This window comes from Gavialis gangeticus, unplaced genomic scaffold (genome assembly GCF_001723915.1).
Source record: "Gavialis gangeticus isolate Ggan-Ray unplaced genomic scaffold, GavGan_comp1, whole genome shotgun sequence".
Lineage (NCBI taxonomy): Eukaryota > Metazoa > Chordata > Crocodylia > Gavialidae > Gavialis > Gavialis gangeticus.
In genome coordinates, this window is record NW_017728996.1 from 8,614,097 (window position 1) to 8,625,216 (window position 11,120).

Genomic DNA, 11,120 nt, shown 5'->3' on the forward strand with positions numbered 1-11,120 from the left:
CCCCCCCATGCCCCTCCGTTCTCAAGTCACCTGCCCAGCCTTGCTGGAGGGGGCCCTCAGCTCCCTTGTCCTGACTGGGCTGGAGTGCAGCGGCTCCAATTCATGTGGGTGGCGGTGGAGTGGGTCCAGCATAGGCTGGAGGGAGGAGGAGGGGAGCCCTGTGGCTTCCCCCTCACTCTAGACTGTGGCACCTGCACTGTGCCAGGTGGCCTGGCCATGGCTCCTTCTGGGCACCATCTCCTGGCCACCCTGCCCCTGCAAGCTCAGGCACTGGCTGTGGTGCCTTTGACCTGACCATACAGCTCCCTGCAGCCCTTGACAGCCCTCCTGCACCTCCCTTTCCCTTCCCCTGCTGGAGGGGCAGGTGCCTTCCCCCGGCAGACTCGCCCATCTCTCCCCACACACCAATCCCTTCCACCCCCCCGTTCCCCATAGACTTACCTGCATCCAGCTGCTGGGGCTGCTTCCTCCACTCTGCCTGGCTGTATGCCAGCCATATGCAGGTGCATTTGGCACCCCCTGCCTCCAGTTGCCCCAAGCAGCTCCTTGTAGGCTGGAAGGCTGCCAGTCTGCAAGGCTAAACCTGTGGTTTCTTCCTTTTAAAGAAGAAAATGCTTATTTTTCCACAGCAGATGGAAAACGCGGATCCCTGGTAAACAAGCATGCCACTAGGGAATGCAGTTCTATCAGCAGAATCTCAGTCGCTTGTTCATATTTCAAAATCCTGCCTGGACAGATTGGAGGACCCAAAAAAATGACATGTCTGGGAAAACCGGGACCCCACCTTTAAATCCTTGCCTACTATCTCTTTCAGTAGCGTTAAACCTTTTGGTCCTGCAGGCTGGATAAGTGGCACGGGGCCAGTCCTTGGGCCAGATCCCAGCTGTGGTCAACATGTGGGTTTGGGCCGCACTTCATCTGATTCGGGTGCCCTGTGCCCAGATCCTTCCTTGTGCCACCCAGATTGAACCTGGTATTTCCCCAGCCCCATGTGCTTGGCCTAGTGTGCAGGGCTACACTGTCTGCTTGTAGGGCGCCCCATAGGCCTGGAAACTTGGCAGCTGGGAAGCAACAGGTGGTGCTGCTGTCTCTCCACAGCTGCTAAACTTGCAGTCTGAATGACGAGACTCCATGTGCTGTCTGTGTGCTGTGGGTTAGGAGCTGAGCACCCCTGATTTTTCTCTTGTATCTGGTCAGAGTTTGTGGAGCTGTTACTCCGGGTTTGTTATTTGATGGTGTAGGAGAGCATGAATATAATGGGGCTTGGTTGAAAGCATTAGATGTTATTGCAGGACAAAAATCGTAGGTACTATGAGACAAGAGGATGGCAGTAATAGGAGAAGTGGAGGAAGTCATAAAGTGAAAGCATAATAAAAGCACAGGAGATTTGGTTAGGATGTGGTTGCAGATATTGTTTCACTCTCTCCTGTACTAACCCCTGGGATTGAGTCTAGTATGAGTCAGGCACATTTTTCCCTGCCCTGCTAATATGCATATATTGCAGAAAGGTTGAGGCAGGGGGACACATGTTCAAGAAAAACAGGAATGGTTGCTCTGAGACCGTGTTTCTGGCTGAATAGTGGAAGGCAAAGACTTGTTGGATGTTCCTTGTTGTCAGTTGGTGGTCGAAGTAGTAAAAAGTCTAGCCTGATGACCAGTGTACAAACGGGGATGGAATTTATGGGGGGTGGGAACCCCTCCATAAATAATGGTATTTTGAGTGTGGATTGTGTTTTTTCTTCAGTATTGAGGAAATCTTAATAGCTTCTGAGTTTTATATCTTTATTTGTAAATACAGTAGATTGCTCAAGCAATGTTGGAAATAGTATTGTGACTGGGGCCATAAACGGGGTTTTAAATGCTGCCCAGCTGACCAGCAAAGGTAGTGATTTCAAAGCCAGCAGGATTGGGTACCGGGGCTGGGGAAGATGTTCCTGGCTCTGTGGGCTGTGCATGCTGCCTGTGCTGTACAACTGAGCAGCATACACAGTCATTTCTTTTTTGTTTTTCCAAGCCTGTGGGGTGGGGAAACTGAGCCTCCATAAGCAATCCCCACCCTGGTTCCTGACTTCCTGGGCTTTAAATGCTATCCCCACTCCCTGGCTTGGCAATGGTGAGTAGCAATTTTAAAGTCAGAAGGGGAGGGAACCAGGGCTGGGAAAGCTACCCTGCCCTGGTTCCCAGTCCTGTGGACTTCAGATGTCACCTGTGCCACCCACTGAGTGACACATGCAGCAATTTTAAAAGCCGGGGGCCAGGATTCAGGCTGTCCCTTGCCCTGCTTCCCTGCATCTCCAGCTTTAAATCACTCCATCTGGGGTACACACGAGGCAATTCAAAACCTTTGGGGGAGAGGGTACCTATTGACAGCCTGCTCGTTCCCAGGCAGGGAAGAAGACAATGTCAAGTATTGGGCTTCCCTGAAGGTGGTGGTGGCCAGTAGAGATGAACATCTGTCCGTGGCTTGTGTGTTGGAGGACTATACAAGATCTCCAGATTTCTGCAAACCAGACCCATCTTTTTACAGAGTGTCCAAATGTTTGACTGTAGTACATCATAGCACGTTACCTGTTTTAATACTTGTAGTCAGAAGTCTCCTGAAAAATACATAAGGTTTTTAGTGTTTATGGACAGCAAATGTAAACTTAAAGTAGACTTCTCTAGATGAGAGCTGTTTTAAGATGCACATTCCTAAAAGTTACACTTCTCAAAAGTGGAAGAACCTCTAAATTTTCAAATTGTTATTTAAAAAAAAAAAAAAAAAAGTCTTCAATTGGCTTCATGGCGCTGGTAGTAATAGTTTTTTTGGTCTTTCTGTGTTTGGAGCTACACATGGGAAATTTCAGGTAGAAAGCAGTGATGCTGCTTCTCACAAATGATGCTGTAAGAGGTGACTTAAAATGAGGCAGAGGAGCATGTAAATATTGCTTAGGTGAAAATGGATTTTTTTTACTTTGCTAAACTGGGTTAAAATTACTTAATTTTGACTCATTTAATTTACAGATATTATCGGATGTTGTTGAGTTACACACACAAATTGGAAAGTTTCCTGATTTTCAGTTTGAATAGTAACTTATCATGCGTGATCATTTAACGTTTCTCTTCCTTTCCTGAGAATTGAAGCCAGCCATAAAACCTCATTTTAAGGTGAACTGCATTACTTGTTTTTAAGCAAAGTCAGTTCTTATGACACAATAAACTTTGTCACAGTATTTAATTTCCATTTAGATAAATGACTAAGCCTTACCATTCAATCTGTGGCACTTTTCCAGCTCCATAAACATTTCTCACCTAAGAAATGTCTTCTGATAAAGATCTAAGCCAGTCTTTTTCCTATTTAATTTTTTTAATGCTGAACATGAGGAACTAGGTTAGAGAATATTTTTAATATGCTTTGGAAATAGTGAAGACTTCTATACTTTTCATCATTGTAGAAGGGTGAATATGATGTACAGAGGGAACTGTTTTCCAGGCATTGGCCACAGCATTAAAATGCCATTCTCTCTTGGGAGAATCACTTTACCCTTGTGTCCTCAGGGTGTATGTGGCAATGCAGCTAATGGAGGCAGAGTACAGAGATAATATTTTAAAACTAGAAGATATTATAATTCTAGCATGAGGCTTTTTAGGAAAAACCTATAAACTCACTGAATAATGTAATTTTCTGGCAAGGTTTTCTTTTGTATCCTTTAACATTTATCTTAAAATACCACCCACATATGCAAAGGTACTTGTAATTTCTGAAGATTGGTTTAGATTGAAAACGGTGACTGTCTCGCATGCTTTTTATACATCTCCGGTGCCCTGCCTACACAAAACTGAAAGCATAGCTGCCATGCAGCCACTGATGTGGGAGTCCATCCTCAGTGATTTGCAGAGAAGGGCTCTGGGTCTTCACCCTCTGCTGGATTATTCCTTTACAGAGGAAAGAACAAATATGAGGAAATCTCAGTTAAAATGAATTGACAAGAACTTCTATGCGGTGTCTGCAGTCCCTGTTCTTTTGTGGGAGGCTAGAACCACACAGTTTGGGAACCAAGGGGAAATAAGGACCCCAAAGCAAACATGAGGTCTCAGAGGTGTAATCCTGTTCATTTTGTGGTTAGGTGGGTGGGGGAGGCTGACTCCCATTGCATCCCCAAATTTTAAAGGTTCCCTGCCCTCTCTCTTTTTTTTTTTTTCTGCGTCAGTCAAAAAGAGTGCAGGATTTCCAGGTTAGTTATCAAAAATTTGCACATGTTCTTAAATTGTATCCATTGCCAAGTCTTCAGACTTTAAAAATCCTGCATGTAATCAGAGAATCAATTTTCATATTGGATTATTAATAATGTAAGAATTTCTACATATAAAATATTTATGCTTGCAAAGATATCTGTTTTGCTTTGTACCTGGGCTAAATTATTGTGCTGATGGCTGTTTCCAAACCACTTGTCCCTTGGATTATTGACTCCATAAATGGTACCATACAGACTTTTGATGCAGTGTCAGTGCAGCTAAGCTAAAGGCTGTGTGTTTGCATGACTAACTTCCATCCTATCTACTGTTAATGTAAAGATATGTTTGCTGTCATTTTCCTGTGTTGTTAAAAAAAAGTTTCACAGTTAAACTTTCTCTATTTTTAGCAAACCTGCGGCGTTTCATGTCCAGATTATTAACCTTCTTGAAGAACCATCTGAAGTTATCTCCACATCCTTACCCAATTGAACATCCTTGTGAATGGCTTTCCATGGTCTTTATAGAACAAGATGACGACATGCTGGAAGCTGCTAAAGCATTATTAACCATTTATTTAAAGTTGAATAGGTTAGTACATATTTTATTTAGACCTGTAAAATACTTATGTCTCTCTGGATTGCATGATCTCACTAAATAATAGTGAGATCATGCAAGAGTAAAAGCTCTGTTATCCAGCATCCCCTGGGAAAGTGGGATGCCAGATAACAAAAAATGTCAGTTAACTGAGCAGCCCTGGCCCCAACTTTTCGCACCGTGTCTGGGACGTCCCTCTGCCCCTCCCACGGCATTGCCGCCCCTCCTGCCGCATCACCGCCCATGGAGGCAGGTCCCGCACAGCCTATTATGCCCCCGGGCTGTGGGGGCTTGGCAGCACAGGCTGCTTTGCCCTGAGCCATGGGGGCTCAGAGAAACTGGAGGTGCCACAGTAGGCACTGCCGGTTTCACTTTATCTTACAAGCTGGCGTGGTGGTTAGTGGAGTGTGCTGGTTTATAAGATGCCGGATAACGGAACTTTTACTATAATATTTTTGTCTTTGATCAGTAAAGCTTAATTGCACCTTGTGCATCTGCAGATGCATCACGAGCAGGTCCAGGATGGTGATCCTTCTGCTCTGTGGCATTGGTGAGGCCGCAGTTGGAGTACTGCGTCCAGCTTTGGGTGCCGCACTTGAAGAGGGATGTGGACAACATGGAGAGGGTCCAGAGGAGGGCCACTCACGTGATCAGGGGGCAGCAGGGCAGGCCCTATGAGGAGAGGCTACAGGACCTGAACCTGTTCAGCCTCCACAAGAGAAGGCTGAGGGGGGGCCTGGTGGCAGTCTGCAAACTTACTGGGGGGACCAGTGGGAATTGGGTGAGGGTCTGTTCCTCAGGGCACTACCCAGGGTTACTAGGAATAATGGCCACAAATTGTTAGAGAGAAGGTTCAGGCTGGACATTGGGAGATATTACTTTACAGTGAGGGCTGCCAGGCTGGAATGGGCTCCCAAGAGGAGGCTGGACAGATATCTGGCTGGGGTGTTATGACCCCGGCACTTGTTCCTGCCCGGGGCAAGGGGTCGGACCTGATGATCTGTTTAGGTCCCTTCTGACCCTAAGCACTATGAAACTATTACATACAAAGAACTTGGGAAGATGGTACATTTTAACAACCTCTCAATGGATTGATCCAGCTAGTTCTTAGCGGTGTAGACTAGAGTATAATGTGATCTCCATTACTGGGAGTGCTAGTGGGAACTTGCCCATTTTTTGATTTAACTGGGTTTTGGATAGCCCTGTTCATCAGAGCAGTAATTTTCTGTTAAGGCCTCAGTCCTGCCCTCTAATTCACAACAGCTAGCTTTGTGTGATTTGAATGATAGATACGTGTATGTTGAAAGGCAAGACTGAGCATTTATGAATGCTGACATTTTTGAGAACTATTTAGCATTAGGATTCAATGTTAAGAATGCAGAGGGGCTGAAGTACTTCACTTAGGCTCAGTCCTGAGAGCTGAACTTCTCTCCCATCTTACAACAAAGGTTTCTTAAGCCAAACTCCCATAGCTTGGTGATGACTGACAGCACTAGTATCTGAAGTGTGTCCATTTGTCTGATGTATAAATTTATCATAACTCTATTTCTTTCAACATTTGTTTAATTTCCTGTATGGAAATTGGGACATGATATCCTCATATTTAAAAGATGCTTGGCTTGGTGAATACCTTTGTAATGTAAAGCTTGAATGATGACACTACTGCTAAGTGTGTGTGTGTTTTTTTTTGTTTTAGGACCAAATCCCAATCAGCCTCTAAGGAGCCTCATGCTTTATTATCACAGTGCCTAAAATTTAGACTTCTTTCCCCAAGAGGGCAAACCTAATCAACAGGGAGTCCAATTCCTAAGCTCAGAGGGAGGAGTAGAGGTTGAGAGAGACTTTGGTGCCTAGGATTTCTTAGCTGCATGCCCCCCCCGCCCCAAGCCAACTTGGCATCTAGGCAAATTGGGTCCCCATGGGAGGCTACCTCAGTCTTCCATTCATGGTATGGCAAAGTGTACATATTTGCTATACCATGAATGGAAGACTGAGGTAGCCTCCCAAGGGCAACCCAGTTTGCCTAAATGCTGAGTGTAGGGGCGTATGCAACTAAGAGATCCTTGGCGGCAGGGTTTATCTGAACCTCCACTCCTCTGAGCTTAGGAATTGGGCTCAGGGCTGTATGGGTGGTGGTTCTGTCATGTTGGGAATACAGATGTCTCAAAAGAGATGCTTGCCTAAACCAGAATGCCTAACTGAGAGCAGCAGTGAGTTTGCACTTGATTATGGTGGCACCTTTTTGCCCAATAGGCTAGCATTAAAGGCACTAACCTAGGCAGTGGGAGATCAGAGCTGTAGGCTGTCCTCAGCCTGAGGGGATTCAAGGACATCTCCCACTTCCAGGATAGTGTGCTAGACACTGGATCACACACAGGGCTGGAGCAGGGCAGCTCCGCACCCTTCCTGCTGAAGTTCACCCATTGCACAGCCAAGCGTCCAAGTTTCATGAGCCTAGATGGGCAAACAAGAGGTCATGTGCCTCCATTCTAGCAAGGAGGACATTCCTCTGGGACGTGGCAGTCCTGGTTTCTGGCCCCTGTTGCCACTGTGATTTCTCCTATTGTTTTTTAAATCAATAACTGTCCAACAATCCTGGCAGCAGTGACTGGAACCCAATAATGCCCCCCCACGAAAGTGCCCTATTTACTAAGCCACAGAGTGACACTCCTTGTGGGCTCCTTGGATTGTTTTAGGTACCTGGGAATTAGAATATGGCCTGTAGATCATTAAATCTATATTTACATACCTAAATCAAAGCTGCCTAACATCTTAAAAGTAAGAGTACCTACTTTTATTTTTAGATTTGCAGAAATTAAAACAAAAATGCTTATTCATGTGCTTTGATATAACCTAAAAATACCTAGTGTATGGAATGGTACAGTTAAGATTAAACTTCAGCAAGTATGCCAGGCATCTTCAAACATCTTGTCCTCCTCCCACTTGGAAAATTCTTTCCCCTTCACTGATCCTAGATTTCAAAACTGAAGGGTAAGCAACAACAACAAAAGATGAGTTTTGCAATGTATTAATTCGGAGCATTTCAGAGTAAGGAGGGGGAAGCAGATTTCAAAGCTGTGGGACCTTCAAAGAAAATGCCCTCCTTGCAGTTCCCCTTTTTTAAAAAAAAATATTGGCTGGGGCTTCTGATAGAGCAGTTGTGATGTGCTTAATATGTAGGTGGAAAAATTTGCTTTAACTGTGTAACTGTAGTAGGACATAGTACTCATACTGCTTATCTTCTGTACAATGCAGCTACCTCTGAACTGGCGCTTACTAAAAGTCTTGAGCAATAGCATTTTCGAGATATATGGATTTAATCTGTTTGACTAATAACTTTTCAGATTACGGCATGCTGCTGCTGCTGACTTGCGCCTCGAAGAAACCTGGGATGATCTGACACATGAGAGCGGTTGTAATCCTCACTGCATCTTTTTATATCTTCTGAAGAACATTTCTTTTGATTCCACAGTTCTTCTTGATTTTTTGATTTCATCAGAAACTTGCTTCCTTGAGTACTTTGTAAGATATTTGAAACTTCTTAGAGAGGACTGGCACCATTTTGTCAACATCTGTAATTGCTTTGATGCTGTAACTAAAGGAGGCGTGTGTGATTCTTTTGCCACCCCTCCCCACCAGGGAGAAAGATACTGTCAAACTGTTTTGAGATGGCAAACTGCCTGCTATGATCCAGAACAACAGACTCTGGCATCTGTGGTTTCTTCCCATGATTCTTTTGCACCCATAAGGCAGCACTGTGATGACCAAGTTGCAAAATCTGACCTGTCTAACACAGTTTCCTTGGGCTGCCTTCAAAGCCTTGTTAATTATGACAGCTCGGAAGACTCTGATTCGGAATCCATTGGAAAGGAATCTTTGGCAAACGTGAAGCAGATGCCTATAAATAAACAAGGCAGTACAAAGATAAGGGAAGCTGTTTCCAGGGTCATAAATGATGAACCAAATACATTTGAATCAAAAATGTTGCCTCTGGGACAAAAAGGTTCTAATACCTCGTCACTCTTGGCATGTAGGCTTTCTTCAAATAACCCACCCCCAATAGAAGGAATGCTTCACAAAGCAATGAAATGTTTGGAAGAACTACAAAAGGCTATTTCTAGGCTACAAAGGAAAAACCTTTTCCCATACAACCCAGCTGCACTTTTGAAACTGTTGCTTCACATTGAGAGACCCTGTAAGCGCATGAACCCATTGTAAGGCAACAGAGTGCCAAGGCTGACACTTTGAAGTGATTTCTCACTAGTAGGCAAGGGACTGTTCCCACAAGATAAACATGTTCTGATGCTCATACTGTGAGGGACATTCCTTTTGGACTTATCGGTGTGTTTTAAACTGAGCTGGCTAAATTGGATGCCAGCTGACACTTAAAGATAAATCTGCAGCTGCGTTTTGAGTATCCGGTCTGCTGTCTCAAAGCCCCAAATTTATTTCCAGTATATGTGACAGTATACTATGTGTCAGGATGAGTTATTAGGTATTAACAAATGACAGTAAATCAGTGATTCTCGTGAAGACCTCATGGTAAAGTACCTCTACTTAAAATGTTAGCTGTAATTCTTTGTACTGTCATTCTAAGATCTGAAGACACTGCTAGATTGGCAGTGCTTTATGGACTGCAATGCAGTGATAATTCCAGATTCTAGTGCTTAGAAGTAGAGATGTGTAAGCTGTTTGAACCAGAGAAGGTTTTATGTTTGAACAGAAGCTACCCTGGTCCATGACTGGGGGTTCTGGGCATCATTTTGTACTGACAGTACTGCATTATTCCACATCTGTGATCTTAGTAGTAAATTGTATTTGGATTCCCCTTCATAGGCCTCAGCAACTAATAGTTCTGCACTTTCACAAGCCTGAAGTCAAGTTATAATTTCACTGAAAACTGTTTCCTCAATGCATGCAAGTCATTTCATTTTATGGCATACCCTTTTAAAAAAATGCTGGACTAGCAAAGGCTCCACTTAACTTCATGTTGGCTTTATCATCATAAAGCTAGAATCAAACTTGGATAATGCAAAAGTGAAGTTCTGGTAGAAATTCTTACTTTGCTCCATTACACACACTCTATAAAATTAATAAATTATAACACAGTAACATATTAAGGTACATGATGCAGGAAAAAAAGAATATATTATGTATGTGTGCTGTAACCTTGTAAGAGTGATGTTTGACCTTTTAATTTAATTAAGACCTTGGACACTGAGAAGTTAAGTCCCTTATTCTAGAGAAGAATCCAGAGCCCCAAGTTCAGCACTCCTGCCTAATAATGCCCAAGGAGAATTGGATAGCTCAACACACCAATCAGAAAACTGTCTGAAGTCTGTACACTGAACATGTAGCTGTCTAGTGCTAGGTAACAGGGAGGCATTGAGCATGGGGTGAGTCATAAATCCCCCTCCTGAAGTAAATGGGACATCAGAAAGGTACCTCCATGGACTTGTGGCCATTAGCTCTGAATTCTCACCTTTTATGTAGGTATCTGTGCCTTCCTTTTCAAGGAACTGAGCCCTTTTTTTATGTAACTCTCTTTTTAGTTTTAAACAGTGACTGAATAAAATATTGAAACAGGCCATAGAGCAGGGACTGGAATCCAGGTCATCCTCCTCCCAGGTCAATGCCTACCCAAGCTCTAGGTCAGGGTCGTGCTCCAGCTCCTGCTCTTCCTGCAGCTTAATGAACCTTGAATCTTTTCCTGCACAGTGCCACAGCTTTATCAGGAGGAATGATGCTCATTTTGCCCACAGTGACCTATAGCTTAGTGGCAGGGCAGTTTCTTGAGAGGCTGGAGATATGGCTTTGAATCCCTTCAGGCAAAGGAAGGAATTAAATTGGGATCTCTCTCTTCCTCTGTGACTGCTCTAATTGCTAGATTATTGGACATAGAGGGATGCTTCTTTGTTTTCCCTGTTCATCTGTTTTAAATTTGCTTGGAGAATGCCTTAACCTAGAGCAAACCTCTCGGGAAAAGACAGAGGACTGCTAGTCCCTGGACATTAATCAGGGTTAGTGCAGAGCTGTCCAATTTCTCAGCAGCTGGAGGCTGCAAGCCAGGCCATTGATGCCTGGCTTGTGCAGGCCATCACCCCCCACCCCTCTTTCTGTACCATACAATTGAGTGGCACCCCCACCATCCCAGCTGATGTGCCACAGGCTCCCCCACTGCACTGCGAGCTCCCCCAGCACTGCAGGCTGTGCCACACTGCCGCCTGTAGAGACATGACATCAACCTTTCAGGTTTCCTGTTCCAGACTTAAAATCAATGAGTCGGAAGGAACCTAGACAGATCATCGAGT

The 11,120-nt window shown here is 44.4% G+C and overlaps 1 protein-coding gene and 1 long non-coding RNA gene across 2 annotated transcripts in view; one reads left to right on the plus strand and one right to left on the minus strand.

Moving 5' to 3' along the window:
- The window catches only part of LOC109288465, a 21,902-nt gene extending 16,197 nt beyond the window's left edge, over positions 1-5,705 (minus strand). Inside the window, exon 1 of the long non-coding RNA XR_002095144.1 lies at positions 5,628-5,705. This is a non-coding gene — a long non-coding RNA (uncharacterized LOC109288465). The remainder of the gene's footprint in view (positions 1-5,627) is intronic.
- Positions 1-10,379, plus strand: part of LINS1 (lines homolog 1) — a 24,884-nt gene extending 14,505 nt beyond the window's left edge. Inside the window, exons 5-6 of the mRNA XM_019504002.1 lie at positions 4,623-4,803; positions 8,154-10,379. Coding sequence (XP_019359547.1) covers positions 4,623-4,803; positions 8,154-9,027 — 1,055 coding nt within the window. The 3' untranslated portion in view covers positions 9,028-10,379. The remainder of the gene's footprint in view (positions 1-4,622; positions 4,804-8,153) is intronic.
- Positions 10,380-11,120: the final 741 nt, after the last annotated feature.